We start from the raw sequence: 18,521 nt of genomic DNA on the forward strand, positions 1-18,521 counted from the left end.
GTGTGTTTCTTCATCACCGTGCTGTGTGGTGGGGGGGGGGGGTGGGGTCACTGTACTAGAATTGAAATGTTGTTCCGAAGTCAACTTCCAAATGTGACAAGCGAGATTCAATTATTTACACAATCTGTCGGTTTGTGTCAAACAGTAGCACCAGCATAAAGGAGCCAAAGGGCCCTGCATCAGGTGTATTCACCTGTTCACCTTGTTGTTGAGGCTGCGTGTTGTCCTTTTGTGTTTTTCATCTACCAACATGCGATACATGCCGCTACCTTGTGCGTCTCAAATGAAGATTTGAGTTGATAGACTGGTATCAAAGATTGCTCCCATTATATGATGCCTGATCTAGGTTTTTAGTCAGTTTTACAATAGATATCTTAACATTGGATCATTGTATCCCAAGTATCAAATCGGAATACTTGAGAGTATTTGGAGGCACCTTTTGTCAATTTGGGAAAGGGTGTAGCCTTCACGAAAAAAATGGAATGGCCATAAAATTGCGTCGGGTTCATCTCAACCTTTAAACTCAATATGCAGTTTTTACAAGAACGTTCTATGCCAAATGTTGAAACTGAAGAGTGTGTAATGCTTTCTTGTGAATGGCAAAATTACAAATGGGTTTTCTGAATGAAGAACATGATACAAATGTATTCTTATATTGACATGACGAGAAAAGGCTTCAGGTCAGCCCAGCACGAGATACACAAGTTTGCTAATGATGGCCTGTAACGAGTTGACATCACCTCCACATCAGTTCTTTACAGTTTGCCTCTTGTTATTTCTCCCTGCGTCCCTCTCGCTCTCTTTCTCTCTCTGAGGACTTAACATTCTTTCCGCTCTGCAGTCACTGTGTATTAAGTGGAGCTTTTGTCACACGTTACTCCTCGTCTGTGACAGAACACAGCACACTATCTTTCTCTCTCCTCATTCCATTATTCTGCACACTTTCACTCCATCTTTGGCTTCCTCCTCTTTTTCCATCTGTGAATCCCGGCTGCCGTGCCATCTCCGTTGCTCTTTTCTCTTGCCTTCACTGCCTCACTCCTGCTGCAGTGCTTCAACGTGCCAGTTAACTCTCACTCTCCAATCCTTTGTTTGGCTAAGCAGCTTGAGCTGCGCAATTTTGTTTTCTGTGGCAGCTCTTTGAACTTTCATCGCAAGACTGTTGCTCAGCAGAAATGGAACGCTCTTAGCAACGAACTTTAGCACTGCTGCTCAGAGCACTCCTGCTCTGCTGGCTGTTTATTTTATGCCAATAAGGGAGAAACATTTTTGCAAAAAAAAAAGTAATTCATTTCAACTGCAGCCCCAATCACTGTGCTTCTGTAACTGTAGGATTAAAAAAAGTTTAAACTATGTTTCCTCTGAGGAGGAGATGAATTGTGTAACTTTTTTGTCTTGGCTGGTCAGTGCAGTGGAGGTGTGGTTAAGTACTCAAAGTATAAAAGAAAAAAAAAGATTCATGACATCACTTGTTCATTCATTCTTGTCCACAGCAGCATCATGTTGCAAAGTGTCCTCTCCCCCGCCCCTCACTTTGGAGCCAGGGGTGATTGGGAAGAAAAATTAAATATAAAACATTTAGACTTGTAAAGGAAACTGGAGAACCGTCTAACTCCCCTGATTGAGTTCTGGGGAACAGATTGCTCAGCTGAATTTGAAAGTAATGTGTTAAAAAAAACTCCTTTAGTCACAAGACCTCTTTCAATCCTCTGTATGCATTGGGGAAGACAAAAGATCCAAATAAAAATATGTGGGAGATAAATACAAGTGGACTGCAAGTGATTGACATTTGGATTGTCCAGAAGCTTGGACATGTCGTGGTGGTAACGCCTGATGAAGGTTAAATCTGACATCATGTCAGTAAGCATCACAGGCAAAGTGAAGTCCTTAATCTCCTATTGAGCTATCAATCTTTCACTGTCAGTGTTTAGACATTTCAGTGCTAGTCTATTCGCTTTCTTCAATTTTAGCAATAATGGATAAAGATAATGTTTAATGATTGTCTTTGAATTATAGTATTCCTCAACCATCTTTTAATAATCGATTGATATGATTTATTTTTAGCCGACTGTGAAGTTGACATTGACTGATATACCAGTATATATTAGTCAGACCTCACAAATTGAACAAGTAAAACAACAAACAGTACATTTATGTTTTTCTATAATTTGTCCAGAGTTTGGTGATTTTCATTTTTGGAGTTAAAGTATAAATTGTATAATGTGTCTTTCAAAGAAACACATACAATTGAAATATGAATTCAGGAGTACATGAAAATGTGGATAAAGCATTATTTCCACGTACTTTGTGGTAGATTAAGTTGAGGAACTACACAGAATGGAGGATCACTGGTACACCGTTTCCCTGGTAGCAGGGAAGTGCCAGAAAAGTTTCCAACAAGGAAAACCATTCATTCATTGATTCACTGATTCATTCATTTACTTTAGTGCTGCTGAAGACAGCTCAGAGTTGCACTGAACGTGAAGAGAGTATTAAACACAACCTCTCTTTTAAATCAACGCTCTTTCTTTTTGTTGTAAAAACAAAAAAAAACAAGGAGGAAGTGGAAGAAAAGTTGGAAGAGTAGGAGGAGGAGGAGTGTGCAGGTTTGTGGGGATAGTAGAGAGGGGGAATGGGACAACAGAGGGAGAGGGAGGTGGTGGTGTGACATGTGACTGTCCATTCACATTTCTCAAGAGGTGTGGTAATAGTCGCTGGTAGCAACCAGGCGAAGTTCCAGGCCTGTGTGTGTGTGTGTGTGTGTGTGTGTGTGTGTGTGTGTGTGTGTGTGTGTAAGAGAGTGAGAGCACAGTTGAATGAGCAGCTTGTGAATTTGGCTTTAGATCCTGGCACCAAAAAAGTCCACTCATTACAAATTAAGTTTGCCAAAAAAACTGTTGATATGAGGCTTTGGTTTCACCAAACCTAATTGTCGATCATGTAGAAAGTGGGTCAGTTTTACATGGATTGTAAAGTAATTTTGATTTCAGAATGCCCAGTTGAATTCTGCAACCTCTTTTATTCAGTAAAGCATTATTCATCTGATGAAAAACGTTGCTCAAATTCAAGGTTCCAGGAGTTTGACTGATGGAAGTGCATTTGATCAGTATTCCCTGAATGACCCGTGAATGCCCGCTAATTTTGAAAGAGTCATTGTAAACCTTAGTCTTAACTAAACTATATTTTGTTAACTATACCCATATTTATGGGCTTCAACGTTTAGTTTTATGGTGTAGTACACTATCACTGTTTAAAAGTGGGTGGAGCTCAGTTGAGGAAGGCTGAAAGTGACCTGTATCTGAAGTGACCTTCAGATACAGGAGTTCTTTTTTTAAAGTAACATTGTCTAATGGTCGCCCAATGAATTTAATCTGACATTGTTTACATGCATACCTTAAAATGTTTGGCAAGCTGATCTGATACAGTCACACAAGTAGATACAAAACAGTATCCACTGGAAGACAGTGCTGAGACTGTTTTCTTTCTGCTGTGACCCTGGTATTTCTGTTACAGATACAGTCCCTGGATTTGGCCGTTGTACAAGTTCAATATGACGGGGATTTACAGTGATGGTCAGGGTAAACTACAGAGTTGATCACAGAGGCAGCAACATGAGATCCTGATCCCATCCTATTCCATGGGTCACAGTTAAAATGGGTTTGGATTGTGTTGTAACAAAAACATTTGATCTAATTTTAACACAGAATGCTTTGATCAGTGGCTCTTCTACTACATTTGGGGGAGAAAAACACTAGTCAAATAGAATGAACTAAAGTTGATGGTATCTAAGGAACTCTTTCACCCTCTAATCTGCACAAAGAATTAGAGCTGCTTTGATGCTTTGATCATGATTGGGATCAAATGATTCTCAGTATCAAGTGTTGTCATGCTAATTTAGCAGCTGCTGTGGGCTAACTCTAAAGCAGTTTTTTACAACTGACATTTAGACAAGTAACATAAGTTTAATGTCGATGCTTAGTTTAACCATTAGTATTACTACCCATTTGAGGCAGTGGTGGCTTGGTGGTTAAGGAAGCGGACTTTGGTCCGGAAGGTATCAGGTGTGAGTCCAAGCTAGCTGCCACTAAGGTGCTCTGAGCCCTTCCCACACCCGGCGTTGGGGCGGCCCCCTGCTCACTTTGGGTTAAAAAGGTCACATTTCGTTGTGACATTAGTTCACTTTCTCGTCACTTCACTTCATTAGTGGATAAACGCAGACTTATTGTACAGGCGTTATTTATCAGAAGGTCGAACGCATGGGAGTCTGTTTTCATCTAGTACCACATTCCAGTCACCAAGCACTTAATTTTGAAAGTTGTTGAACTGAAGAGAGAACCTGTGACTGACTGCACAGGTTGGAATTGTTTCATAATTACTTTAATTAAGTAGTTAAGTAATTCAGTTTTCCTAATTAAGAAATTGAATTAAGAATTACATTTTACACTGAAGAACACTTTTCGATATGCTGTCAATTGGAGGAAATCAGAACCAGCTCAAAATCGCTAATGGCAAGAAACAGAAGTCGTCTTCTTTTTCTTTCGGCTTTGTCCCTTTTTTCAGGGAGTCGTAATCGGCCAAAAACATTGCACAGTGCATCTCCAAAAAATGAGATTACATATTGGCTGTAATTTGACTTGCAGTTACTGGGATTTTGGATATAATGGGAGAAAGCCATCGTCATTGTTAGGTCAAATTGGTTGAAAATTGGTTTTCAACAAGTCTTTTGTTTTGTGTTCATCAATGCAGAGTTACTATAAAAAGCACAAACAGCCATTGTTGTGTGCCGGTCGATGGTCTAGTGCATGTACGTGCGGCCTCTGATCCCTTTGTCATCTCTCTGATCTTGGTCATCCATCTCTGTTCTCTGGCCTCTCCTCATCTCCATTCTCTTTGTTCCTTCTCACACCCTCTTTGTTAAGTCTTCCCTCCCACTCCTCTTCTGTTCTAGGTTTAGGTGCTGTCTCTGACCTTGAAAGTTCCTGTATTTCATTTTTTTTTCTGTAGCAGATCTTAGGTCTGATTTACTAATCTTACACCATTTTACCCCCATCAGAGTTGGTAAATAATATTCTCTACTAGAATGTCCTCATGTTTATGATGTTGCCTCTGAAATCACTTTTTGTAGTAATGTTAAAACATTATTTGGATCCTTGAATCTTGTTAATGTCTGGCTGACAGAAGCGGTCGGGCTGAGACTAATGTGACACGTGTCACCCAGTTGAATAAATCAGAAGTTGACTCAGCTCTAATACCTTAATAGAGCATGAAGAGACCGATAAGGCCGTCAGACAATGACCGTCAGACAATGGCCGTGCCTTGTTTTTCTTCACCAGGAGTTGTGGTGAACAGGTTAAGCTACAGCTTGTTATTTCAGTTGTTGTTGCGAGGCCAACTCATTGAGTTGCGGTCATGTTGGGGTCATTGTTTAACGTCTATAGGAGTTGGGTCAAATATTCATGCAGTATTCAGGAGTCGAACTTTATAGACCAAAATGATTCATCTTAATATAAAAACAGCATTCAAAGCAGCTCCAAAGAAATTACAGAAGAGTTATGGGATTCATGTCAAAGAAACAACGTGCTTAAAGCAGCTGCCTGTATTTACACTGGGGTAACAAATATTTTCCTGTAATCCCACATTATCAGCAGGAGCGTTTTTTTCTCTAAGCCTTGTTTGTTTTACACACACAGAGAGTGCAAAAATTGGATCTTGACAACATAAATTCTCTAAATGATTACTTTGCAAACCTTTCAAGGAACCAAAGACATAAAAAGTGTTGGACTGCAACTATACACATAGATAAATACATAGATAAATAGATAGCACTTTATTAATCGCACATAGATAAATAGATAGATAGCACTTTATTAATCCCTCGGGAGTTCCCTTAGGGAAATTTAGGAATTCAGTAACCATTCAGGTTACAGAATATGCAAATTTGCATTTGTTCCTCTGGCCTAAAACAAACTCTAGTTGTTTATAATGACTATCTACAGCTCTGCATCCTTTGATCAAAAATCATATTTGAAGGAAACTCAGTGAAGTTTAGTTTTTTGTTTATACTTTTGAGGAAACCACTTGTTCGTCCTTTGGGAGTAAGTGCACAGGCCCTGGTCCAGTGTTGGGATTATTTTCTCAGAGCCAGATGGCCCCGAGGGTTCTGTCGGGGGTCCAGAGGCTGAGCCGTGGCCACAGTGGTCCAGAACCTGGCTTAGTGTTTTCCCAGCTTAACAGGCCAGGGGGGCTGGAGCAAGAACAACAACATGTGCTGGGATCACACACACACTGCTCTGATGGCTCGCTGGGAAACCTTAAAAGCCTCTTGTGATAGGAAAACAATAGTGTTCTTCCTATTTCCATGACTGGGACCATGTCTATAAATGGTTACTATGGTGTGGGTGAATCTCCAATGTCATCCTGTAACACCCCGTACTTCTGCCACACCACAAGGTCGCCATGACAGGAACACAAATCCAAGCCAGTGATTATGCTGATGGCAGTATAGGTCATATCACCGGTTGGTAGCACAGTATAACAAAGAGATTTGCTGTAATACTGGTAATGTTTAGTTTTAAAATGTAGGAAATGAGAGTAAGATTAGCTTTATTTTTTATTTTTTTGAAAAGTTCGACCACACCTTTAAAGCTTTAGAAGATCAAGTTCATCAGATGTTTCTTTCCCTGAAGTCTTCCTGACTTAGTTGTGTGCATGTATGTGTAAAAGTTAATTATCTACATTTCAACCAGTGTGAAAAACTTGAAATTACAATATTTCTTTACAATTGTACTTTGTTATTGTCTTACACAGACACAGACAGTAGCATTGACACTCCCCAGACAAGACTATCAATGTGAAATTCCACATTTTCTGCTTTTTAGACTTTTAAACTTTACCCAAGACGTCTGTTAGCTTAGATGCTAACGGCAAAACAACTTTAGTGACACTGTCCACTTTAAGCATAGAGGGACTGGCTGACACAGATTACTTTCACTTTTCACCTGGCTGAACCTGGAGCACAACAGAGGGAAAAATCCTGGGGTCGGGATATGGGTTTAGTTTTGTTCTATTCAACTCCAGGGCCTCCTAGCCCACCCACCCCCACCTTCTTTGTCTCAGTCTATTTTTTCCACCTTTTATCTTGCCTCCTTTCAGTCACTCTCTCACACACACACACCCTCGTACAAAGCACCATCTCCACCCATCCATTTGGTGCTCTGATGTCTACAGTGACTGCTGATAATAACAGTGGGTGTCAGTGGTCAGGAGATGGAAGGAGACAGGGAATTCAATGTCCATGTGTTTGCTAATTACTGAGTTCTCGGCCTTACTTTTGTTTTTCTGGTGACCTCTGTGCGACATTTTTTGGTCTATCTTGACCCAATTGGGATTAAAATCAACAAAATGTTTCATGGTTTGGTCACCAGTAAATGAACGTTTGGCTTTAGCTGAGACAATGTTTGTGGATGAATCCAAACTCCCTGTATTTACTTCTGAATAGACGTTTAAACAAGTGAAAATTAGTTTCACCCAAGACTGTAATCTCTTTCACCATGGGAAAAAAAGTTTATCTTCTAACTGACCAAGAACCACATAGACCTTGCTCCACCCTTTCGAATTTCCCCTCTTGCAGCTGCTCCTTAGCTTCATTTTACTTGCACCAAGTAGACTTTGAATGGTTTAGAGAAAGCAACAACCTAGCATCAATATTGTTAGCAATGCTACAATACTGAACGTCCTGACTTGTTCTTCTTGGACTCTTCTCTTGCAACTTGTTGCTCAGAATCTGTCTAATATTAAGTAAATGTTTTTTTTCCAACCAGGATAGTAAATTATAATTAATTATTATCTTCATTTCATCTAATAGATATAATATATATTTTCATCAAAATAAATAAATGCATCCTTATTTTGTTTATATTTTGTATTTATTTTGCAGCTGTTTCTGGTCTTAGCTTGAGTTTCTGGATATTTATAGATATATTTTGTTAACTGTTTCTTCTTTATTAATTAAGATAATGCTCAATAATTGATATAATTGAATTGGTCATTTTTGTAAAAGTCCATTTAAAGTTTCTTACCCACATGTTGATGGTATTTATAAGATCATATGAACAGCTTTGAGTGCCTCTGATTTAACACCTCATCTCTAATGTCTTGTGTGTGAAAGCTGAGTTCCTGGTCAGTTGGACATGCTTTGATCCTTCCTACCTTTGTTCCATCACTGGTGTATTCTTGTGTTTTTGTGCTAATAGAGTGTGGCAGATCTGGAAAACATTTCCTCATTGCCTTGTATTACATGGTTCTTGTGCATGGCATTTTCTGATTCTGGATTTCCGATTGAAGTCATTAGTTCCACGGTTGTCAAACCTAGACTATGATCAAGACATCATGTCCTCACGTCCCTCACGTCCCTCACATCTGCGGTCCATTACTGGCCGCAGCAGAGTTGACATTCAAAAGAACTTGCCTAGGAAACCTGCAAGACTGTTTAAGGTAGAATTTTGGATTGATCATAGAAAAAGTCGCTTTTTCACATTTGGTGTGGTGTTTTGACTTTGTTTTCCAGGACGGACGAGAGCAGTATGAACTGGCTGCGACCTCAGAGCAGGGCGGTAAGAAGAAGGGGAAGGGGAAGAAGAAAGAGAAGGATATGGATGAACTGAAGAAGGAAGTAGATATGGTGAGTCTCATCTCAGTTGATTTTTTTTTTTCTTTTCCCTCTGTGGCCTGTCGTGATCCGAATCTGCAGCTCCACATCTTGAGAGGCTGTCATTATCAAAATGAAGGTCGTCACACATTGTGCTGCCAATGTCCCTGTCCTTTGACACTTTGACATATGGAGCGCACACACGCACAGAGATGACTATGAGTGTGCACTAAGGCCGTCTCACGTTCTTTTGTTTCAGGATGATCACAAACTGACTCTGGATGAGCTCGCCCGCAAATATGCAACCGACCTCAGCAACGTGAGTGGAGACAAAGAGTAAACTCTGACTTTGGACATAATTCAGCCTGCCAGACCCTGGCGTCATGATGTAATAGTGAGGAGAAGTATTTCTTTCAAAGTGTCCTCCTTTATCACGGAGATGGATGGAAATATCAGGAGCTCATCAGCTGCCGTTTGCTGCCAAGTTCCACTTTTCTATTCAGCTGACATTTTAACTAATGAAAGATTAATGAGACTTGGATGAATCTAACCAAGGCCTTTGTCGATGGAGGGAATAGATCTTCTCACATGATGGTTGGATAGGCCGTTGATGGTCTGATCAGCCTCCACAGCTTTTAATAAACTGGATCTTTACTAGTCATGACCTTTATGTTTACACTGAGTCTAAGCCACACGAGGGAATATTGTTGCAAAATCGTTTAAACTTCTAAATGAGCTGCATAGATTTATCTAAATGCCAAATCATTTCAATGTGGGAGGAATGAGTTTCATAGCCCACATACTGTAGAAGAACTGGTGAGCACTCTGAGTGCAGGGTCAGGTCAATGAAGAACACCAGAATTGCTTTGGTTAATCTATAGGTCCTATAATAAAATCTAAATAATAATAAAAAAAACTTCAAAGTTAAATTATTTTTGCCAAAGATATAGGTCGGAGACAACTATAACTACCAGGGCTTATGAGAAGAGCCCACCAAAATATCAAATATTTCCAACCAAAATGTAGTTTGAATGAAGGTGGTGACATTTACCTTTTAAATACATATTTATTATTTTGCGGTGAAATTGAGCTTCCATTAATTTATTTAATAAAACCTATTAAACTGATTAACAGAATTCCATAAACAGCAGCGATGGTCTGTGTTGTTGTGCTTTAGTCAAACATTTCTCTCTTTAAGACACAGCTTCCACCCCCCACACTACTCACAGTACTCTTGTGTAACCCCCTCTTTCTTCTCATGCAAATGTGCTCCTGGTCATGCAGTGAAAATCAAGGAGAATAGTTAATGACTTCCTCTAAACCTGGGGTCTCCAAGCTCTGCGTGTGCATGCATGCAGCAGTTATGAATAATTAATTAGCTGCAAAAAAACCTCTCTCCTGTCCCGATTTCATATGATTCTATTAGCCTCATCTTAGCCTTCTTTATTGTGAATTTTTAATTTCTCTCTACACAGGGTTTGACCTGTGCTAAGGCTGCTGAGAATCTGGCTCGGGATGGACCCAACGCCCTCACTCCTCCTCCCACCACCCCAGAATGGGTCAAATTCTGCAAACAGGTAACAGCACATCCAGTTTTTAACAGTGTTTTTTCTTGACCACATAAAATTAATGGTGAGTATGCTAAAACTTCCTGCTGCTCCATCTTTTCATCCAGATGTTTGGTGGTTTCTCCATGCTCTTGTGGACTGGCGCCATCCTCTGTTTCCTGGCCTACGGTATTCAGGCTGTGATGGAGGATGAGCCTGCAAACGATAATGTAAGAAGGGGTCCTTGAGAGGATTGTGTGACGGTTTTTATGTGACAACTTGCCACATGATTTCCCAGTGGCTGGATGAAAAATGTCACAATGACTAGCTGCCAAGGCCAATGTCACAATGTCTCTATTATATGGCAGCAAAGAAGGATGAAACAGATTTTTCCTCCTGCCTTATGTCACTTTGTATCATATCTTCATCTCCGCAGTTGTACCTGGGTGTTGTGCTTTCTGCTGTCGTCATCATCACTGGCTGCTTCTCCTACTACCAAGAGGCCAAGAGCTCCAAGATCATGGATTCATTCAAGAACCTGGTCCCACAGGTGAACCCTGAACATGACATCACCTTGAACTTTCATTTGAAGCTAGTAGCAATGACAAAGGTTAAGATTCCATTTTCACCAAACCAAGCTGTTGGTGACTCACTGTTTGTCTTCTCCTTTTCAATTTTTGTCCTATAGCAAGCCCTGGTTGTCCGTGACGGAGAGAAGAAATGCATCAACGCTGAGGAGGTGGTGGTTGGAGACCTTGTGGAGGTGAAAGGTGGAGACAGAATCCCTGCTGATCTGAGGATCATCTCTGCTCACGGCTGCAAGGTGTGTCCTTCTGTTTAAAAATGATCAAAATAGTGAAGGGAAATCACGACTTTATGAATTTCGGTTTGCTGCTGGACCTAATTAGTACTTTTAGATGTTTCTGGGGTTTTTTTGTGGGGAAAATGTGTACAACTTTATTTTTCATAGTTGATGACTCATTCCTTAGGTGGACAACTCCTCTCTGACCGGTGAATCAGAGCCACAGACTCGTACTCCTGACTTCTCCAATGACAACCCACTGGAGACAAGGAACATTGCTTTCTTCTCCACCAACTGTGTTGAAGGTAAAGACACTGTCTTCTTTTTTTTTAAGTAGGATTTACAAGAGCTGTGTGCATTCTTGGTGATTAACGTTGGCACTGGAACTCTCACCAGGTACTGCTAGAGGAATCGTCATCAACACTGGTGACCATACTGTCATGGGTCGTATCGCCACGCTGGCTTCCAGTCTGGATGGTGGAAAGACCCCCATTGCTGTTGAGATTGAGCATTTCATCCACATCATCACTGGTGTCGCTGTCTTTCTGGGTGTTTCCTTCTTCGTCCTCTCACTCATCCTTGGATACTCGTGGCTGGAGGCCGTCATCTTCCTCATTGGTATCATCGTGGCCAACGTGCCAGAAGGTCTCCTGGCCACTGTCACCGTGAGTCCTGGTCTTTTCACTACAGTATGTGAACGTTTAATCCTGGGTTCATTTAGCAGAAAGATTACAATCATGGTCCGTTCCAGGTGTGTCTGACCCTGACTGCTAAGCGCATGGCCAAGAAGAACTGCCTGGTGAAGAACTTGGAAGCTGTGGAGACCCTGGGATCCACCTCCACCATCTGCTCTGACAAAACCGGAACCCTGACCCAGAACAGGATGACCGTAGCCCACATGTGGTTTGACAACCAGATCCACGAGGCCGACACCACGGAGAACCAGAGTGGAGCTTCCTTCGACAGGAGCTCTGCCACATGGGCTGGTCTGGCCAGGGTCGCTGGACTCTGCAACCGTGCCGTCTTCCTGGCTGAGCAAAGCAACGTTCCCATCCTGAAGGTTTACTCAACTTTTCTACATTCCTTAATCAATGCAGTCACAGCTAATTCATGCACACACATTTCTAAATCAATAGCTTTTGTATCACAAAGACACACACTGGAGCTGGGAATTACACACCTTATTAATGAACGGATCCACACCTGATAAACTATTAATGAGATGGCTGGTATTTAAAAATAGTATTTAGTGAAAGGTATAAAAAACCCTAATAACCGAGAATCAATTTCAGTCTTTAAATAATTGATTCTGCAGCATTAACAGCAATTATTTTGAAAGAGATATTGGAAATGATATATGAATTAACGTTACTGCCAGAGGGATGTTTACCACTTAGACCAACAGGCTTGTTTTTCATCTTATGACTCCCAGGAGTGTAAACATGCACACACACACACACACACACACACACACACACCTTATTATTGCTAACCCCACCTTTTTGGAAACACACTTGGTGAGTCTCTTGGTTCTTTGTCTTGGAGCCCATGCTTATGTTTCCACCCAGTGTTATGTACTGTATCTGTGTGTGTGTGTGTGTGTGTGTGTGTGTGTGTGTGTGTGATAATCACCTGTAAACGTGCATGTCTGCCATCGTGGCTCTAATTACCAGTCATCTTTTCTCACTGCCCGTGATCTTCTCGACACTGTCATTAATACTGCAGTGTTAGCAGGTAAACAATGTGTTTGTGTAGTTAAACCTTTATGATGGAAAAATGACATAACAATAAGATAAAATATAATTTTTTATATATATATTTTCATTTTATAAAATATGTTGTATGTGAACAAACAGGTAAAAATGTCACGACTGGATTCCAAAATTGTGAGGATAAAAAGAAAAATAACTGTAAAAAAACAACAACTGAGACTCACTCTACTTACATATTGTTTGACAAATATGTGATTTATATTTTATTCTATGTGAATGTCCAGCCCCTGAGGGGTTTGTCCAGGAAAATCCTGACCCTCTGATAAATAAAGCTGGTGACCCCTGATCTAAATGGAGTCAATGTTCGCTGTGACTCCTCGTCCCATATTCATGTAGCAGTGATTCTTGATTAAGCAGTTACACAAACAAGTGCTGATCATTCTTCATGTCTTTGTTTAAATGCAGTAATTAGCCAAAGGGAAACAGAGGCTTACCAGATTTATTACACATGTTTACTGATGAGAAAAAAATATTCCACTGTCACTGTTTGTGTAAAATAGTTACACTTTACAGTATTTTGGCAAAATTATCTAAAATCTTTTGATATCACTATATACTGTCCTTACATCCTGTCAATAATACAATGTCAATGTCCTCTGGGCTTCAGAGAGACGTGGCTGGTGATGCTTCTGAGTCGGCTCTGCTGAAGTGCATCGAACTGTGCTGCGGATCAGTCCAGGGCATGAGAGAGAAGAACCCCAAAATTGCAGAGATTCCCTTCAATTCCACCAACAAGTACCAGGTATGTGAAAGTTCTGACATTGGTTGATGATACTGCCATCCTTCAGCCTGTGCCAAGAAATGAAAAAGACATCTGCTGGGATGCTAACTCTGACCTCATGTGCTTCCAGCTCTCTATCCATAAGGTTGCAGCGTCCGAGGGAGAGTCCAAACATCTGCTGGTGATGAAAGGAGCTCCAGAGAGGATTCTGGACCGCTGCTCCAGCATCATGATTCAGGGCAAAGAGCAGCCCCTGGATGATGAGATGAAAGACGCTTTCCAGAACGCTTACCTGGAACTGGGAGGACTGGGAGAGAGAGTACTGGGTGAGTGGTAACACAATTACTGTGAGTTGCTGTGGCGACTCACTCTACTTCATCTGATTATGCTGTCTTCTTTCCAGGTTTCTGCCATTTCAGTCTGCCTGATGACCAGTTCCCAGAAGGCTTTGCCTTTGACACTGATGAAGTGAACTTCCCCACCGACAACCTGTGTTTCATCGGCCTCATATCCATGATTGACCCTCCTCGTGCTGCTGTGCCTGATGCTGTCGGAAAATGCAGGAGCGCTGGAATCAAGGTATGGCTTAAAAAAAGCAAGAGTCTGGCGATACCATAGGTATCATGATACAGGGGCAATGACACAGTATATTGTCATTAACTGCGATGACAGTGACATATTGAGTTTTGTTTTTAAAAGTTTATTGTAGGAACACAATTGAAACAGATGGATCTACATTTGTAATCTCTAGAGAAGAAATAAAACCAAAATAGAAAAAGAATATTTGAATGTTAACCGGTAATAAGAATTGATACAGTGCAGTAGAATGTCAATATCAAATATCTGTGTAGTAAAACAAAATATTGTGATATTTCAGTATATTGATATTCTCCCCCTACTCTTACCTAAAGCAAAAAGTAAATTCATAAAAATTAAAAATACCCAGGTTTACCAGAGACTGTTATTTATATCAAAGCTAAGCTAAGCTAGCTGTAAGGCAGAAATAGAAAGATAGTAAATTATCCAATATTCATCTAAAATGCAAATATTTTCACAATGTCATGTAGACAGGTATACCAACCTAAATAACCTAAAGATCCTGTGTTTCCACTGAATAAATATTAACCATTCACTTCACTTATGATTGATTAGGTCATCATGGTGACAGGTGATCATCCAATCACAGCAAAGGCCATCGCTAAGGGTGTCGGAATCATCTCTGAAGGCAACGAGACAGTGGAGGACATCGCTGCTCGTCTAAACATCCCAATCAACGAGGTCAACCCAAGGTACTGACCTCTGTCTGTGTCTGAGTGGACAGTGGGTCCACAACGCTGGAGTCCATTTGACTGAACAGGCTGTTGTATGTATTCCAGGGATGCCAAGGCCTGTGTGGTCCACGGTGGAGACCTGAAAGACCTGAGTCCCGAGCAGCTGGACGACATCCTCCAGCATCACACTGAGATTGTTTTTGCCAGGACTTCACCTCAGCAGAAGCTGATTATCGTGGAGGGCTGTCAGAGACAGGTACATGAAAAACAAGCTCTCCTCTATATCTCTGTCTCTTTCTCCTTCTGTATGTGGGTGTGTAGTGATGTTTTCACTTCAGTTTTTTTAATGTTTTTTTTTTGTTTTTGCAGCGTGTTGCGTGGTCATCCTTTTATGTAAAGTGTGAGCATAAATATTTAATTTCCAACTGCGCTTCAGTCTGATGACTGTCAACAGTATATAAGCAGCTGTCGAAGTGTGAGCTCACTCTTGAGTTTGTATATTCATCTATTAACAGGACAGATTTGTGGTTTTCCCTCTTTTTTCTTGTGTCGTGCTCAGATTGTTGCACAGTTGTTTTGGATAAATCATGGACTAAATTGATCCTGAGTATCGGGTTGAGCCTTCCCTGCTTAACATGTCTGAGTGCCAAGTATGAGCTGGAACTACCTAAAATCCACTGAAATAACCCGATTTAGCCAAAAAGTAGCTTAAATATCTAAAAGACAGCCACAGCTGTATATAAGGATGTAGCTGAACAGGAACTTCACCTCCTGAACACTTCCTGTTCTGTCTGCAGGGAGCCATCGTGGCTGTGACAGGTGACGGCGTGAACGACTCTCCTGCTCTGAAGAAAGCCGACATCGGTGTGGCCATGGGCATCGCCGGCTCTGACGTCTCCAAACAGGCTGCTGACATGATCCTGCTGGACGACAACTTCGCCTCCATCGTCACCGGTGTAGAGGAAGGTCAGTGGTTCTACACGACTGACCTACACAGACTGGTCTCATGACAAATGTCCTCAGTCCTTTTATGTAACTCTTCTCCTCAGGTCGTCTGATCTTTGATAACCTGAAGAAGTCCATCGCCTACACTCTGACCAGTAACATCCCAGAGATCACTCCCTTCCTGCTGTTCATCATCGCCAACATCCCTCTGCCCCTGGGAACAGTCACCATCCTCTGTATCGACCTGGGAACTGACATGGTGAGTACTGAGGGACACATCTGTCTGGATGACTTATCCCATTGTGTGTTCTCTATATTCCTGGTCATGCTTTGCCTTCTCTCAGGTTCCTGCCATCTCTCTGGCCTATGAAGCAGCTGAGAGTGACATCATGAAGAGACAGCCCCGAAACCCCAAAACAGACAAACTGGTAAACGAGAGGCTGATCAGCATCGCCTACGGACAGATCGGTAGGTTTTTCATTTTTTACATTTTACACATTCTTCAACCATTAACCTTCATCGTTCCTCTGCGGATCTTTGTAGATTGAAAGTAGTATTATCCAAGATAAAATTAAAAGTGGTACGCACCAGAAATAGGCTAGCACGGATGAAGAAGTGAGAAGTGAGTGTTGGTGTTCTTTTTGTGATGATGACAGATTTTTTGGTTGTCAGGAGATAAAATCATCATCATCATCATCCTCATCTTCCTCTCCTTTCTTGTTGCAGGTATGATCCAGGCACTGGCAGGCTTCTTCACCTACTTTGTGATCCTGGCTGAGAACGGCTTCCTGCCATCCACCCTGCTGGGCATCAGAGTGTCCTGGGATAATAAATACGTCAATGACCTAGAGGACAGCTATGGGCAGCAGTGGGTCAGTAACTTGTACCGGGCACCTGTGACACCTCCACATGCTGCTACACCTGCTGGGTGAAAACTTTTGACATGTCCTTGTGTTTGTGACAGACCTACGAGCAGAGGAAGATCGTGGAGTTCACCTGCCACACGGCCTTCTTCGCCAGCATCGTCGTCGTGCAGTGGGCCGATCTGATCATCTGTAAGACCAGGAGGAACTCTGTCTTCCAGCAGGGCATGAAGTGAGTGCACACACGAGTGAACCTGCTGATTTTTTTTTTTTAACTTATGTTTCAAGGTTTCAAAGTTTTTCTCTATTATTTCATAATCCTATATCCTTATGCTATCTCTAGGTTAGCTTTAGCTATTTTTGGCTAATCTTTTGAATTATGTCTCATTTTGGTTTTTTTGTTTTGTTTTTTTGTTTAGTGCTTTACTTCACTTTTTGTTTAGTATTTCATTTAAAATCAAATACTGTACAGTAAAGGCTGATTTTACTGTGGTTAACCCAGGAATTCATTAATTATTACTGTATTTTTTGGCCAACTTTTAGCTTACTAATTATTATTTTTTATTTTTTGACGTACTTTATCTAACTAGGCTTTAAATTATCAACATTTCATTATTCTAGTCTTTTTTTTTTTAGTTTTTTGTGAGTAGAATTTTTTATATATATTTTTGGACAATAAGAGACCATTTCATTTTTTAGACTATTTTTGTTTGTTTTTGACTTTTTTTTTTTAAACAATATGACGTAAAATGGGTGTTGGCAGACTGTGTTTGGTTACTGTGTGAAATCTGATGAAGATGACCAAGGTGGTTAAATTTAGCACTTTGGAGCACATTCAGTGTCCATTTTCCTAAAATGATGTCCTGTGTGTGTGTTTTAGGAACAAGATCCTGATCTTTGGACTGTTTGAAGAGACCGCTCTGGCTGCCTTCCTCTCCTACTGCCCTGGCATGGATGTGGCCCTCAGAATGTACCCACTCAAGTGAGTAAAACCCCCCAGAAACCTGGCCTCTGTGGGTTTACTCCACTGACCGTGTTATATCTGAAACTCCTGCGTTTTTTTTTTCCAGGCCCAACTGGTGGTTCTGCGCCTTCCCTTACTCCCTGCTCATCTTTATCTACGATGAAATTCGAAAGCTGATCCTCAGACGCAGCCCAGGAGGTGAGCACACAACGCAAGGTTTTGATTATTTTTACTGCCTCTCTGCTGTTGCTGTTCAATCATTTGTGTGTGTGTGTGTTTTCTCTTTTTGTGTTTCCAGGATGGGTGGAACGGGAGACCTACTATTAAAGACCCAGTCAGTCCTGTCCAGCTCGCATCTCCTCCAAACTCCCGTCTTTGCATGAGTTTTGTCTTGCTGCTCGGAATAAAAACATTTTAACCTGTGGAGTACAAAAAAGAAAAATGAAAAATTGGAACGTGTTTTTATATTAGGGAATGCTTGATACTACTATTAGAACAAATACTGAGATGACATGTGCTGATGATAATGCTGATGATGTTTATGGTGATGATATATGACAATGCTAATAATGACATGATCACTGAACAATGACATGACTATGCGTGCCTTGTTTCTGAAACAGGACCAATTTTATACATGTTTTTAACAGTTATGAACATTCAATAAAAACGCGCTTGAGTCAGGTCCCACACACGTGTCCTCTGCTTATTCATTCAGTCACCCTTGAACCAAAGAGAGGCAAAATCCTGTTTATTATTGAGTTATTGTTGCCTACACTTTTGGACTTTGTTTGATAAAGTCAGGACAATGCTTATGTTTTTTTTTTTAAAAGTTTAACCTTTTTAGCTAGCATTGGCCATTTTTGATTACGCTTAGTGATTTGTGGCCATCTTGGCTAATTTTAGCCATTTAGGTCTTTGTCCACCTTTCAAGGGTTTTATATTTTTCCATTATTTCAACTAACATTATGGAATCTTACCAATTCTTT

General features: G+C 40.9%; 1 protein-coding gene across 3 annotated transcripts in view; it reads left to right on the forward strand.

The window, feature by feature from the left end:
* LOC103389243 (sodium/potassium-transporting ATPase subunit alpha-1) overlaps nucleotides 1-18,224 on the forward strand; it is a 39,173-nt gene extending 20,949 nt beyond the window's left edge. The window contains exons 1-23 of one of the 3 annotated variants that reach the window (XM_008324572.2): nucleotides 8,282-8,493; nucleotides 8,567-8,680; nucleotides 8,907-8,966; nucleotides 10,123-10,224; nucleotides 10,323-10,424; nucleotides 10,631-10,744; nucleotides 10,883-11,017; nucleotides 11,184-11,301; nucleotides 11,393-11,661; nucleotides 11,748-12,056; nucleotides 13,376-13,510; nucleotides 13,620-13,815; nucleotides 13,893-14,068; nucleotides 14,642-14,778; nucleotides 14,866-15,016; nucleotides 15,558-15,726; nucleotides 15,810-15,964; nucleotides 16,050-16,173; nucleotides 16,432-16,577; nucleotides 16,670-16,800; nucleotides 17,449-17,550; nucleotides 17,639-17,730; nucleotides 17,831-18,224. In XM_008324572.2, the coding sequence (XP_008322794.1) occupies nucleotides 8,389-8,493; nucleotides 8,567-8,680; nucleotides 8,907-8,966; nucleotides 10,123-10,224; nucleotides 10,323-10,424; nucleotides 10,631-10,744; nucleotides 10,883-11,017; nucleotides 11,184-11,301; nucleotides 11,393-11,661; nucleotides 11,748-12,056; nucleotides 13,376-13,510; nucleotides 13,620-13,815; nucleotides 13,893-14,068; nucleotides 14,642-14,778; nucleotides 14,866-15,016; nucleotides 15,558-15,726; nucleotides 15,810-15,964; nucleotides 16,050-16,173; nucleotides 16,432-16,577; nucleotides 16,670-16,800; nucleotides 17,449-17,550; nucleotides 17,639-17,730; nucleotides 17,831-17,859 (3,171 nt within the window). In that variant the 5' untranslated portion in view covers nucleotides 8,282-8,388 and the 3' untranslated portion in view covers nucleotides 17,860-18,224. Of the gene's footprint in view, nucleotides 1-8,281; nucleotides 8,494-8,566; nucleotides 8,681-8,906; nucleotides 8,967-10,122; nucleotides 10,225-10,322; nucleotides 10,425-10,630; nucleotides 10,745-10,882; nucleotides 11,018-11,183; nucleotides 11,302-11,392; nucleotides 11,662-11,747; nucleotides 12,057-13,375; nucleotides 13,511-13,619; nucleotides 13,816-13,892; nucleotides 14,069-14,641; nucleotides 14,779-14,865; nucleotides 15,017-15,557; nucleotides 15,727-15,809; nucleotides 15,965-16,049; nucleotides 16,174-16,431; nucleotides 16,578-16,669; nucleotides 16,801-17,448; nucleotides 17,551-17,638; nucleotides 17,731-17,830 lie in introns of those variants that run through there. The other 2 variants (XM_008324577.3, XM_025062797.1) reach the window with 2 other exon arrangements.
* The last annotated feature ends 297 nt before the right edge of the window (nucleotides 18,225-18,521 follow it).

This window comes from Cynoglossus semilaevis, chromosome 14 (assembly GCF_000523025.1).
Source record: "Cynoglossus semilaevis isolate Cse_v1.0 chromosome 14, Cse_v1.0, whole genome shotgun sequence".
Classification (NCBI taxonomy): Eukaryota; Metazoa; Chordata; class Actinopteri; order Pleuronectiformes; family Cynoglossidae; genus Cynoglossus; species Cynoglossus semilaevis.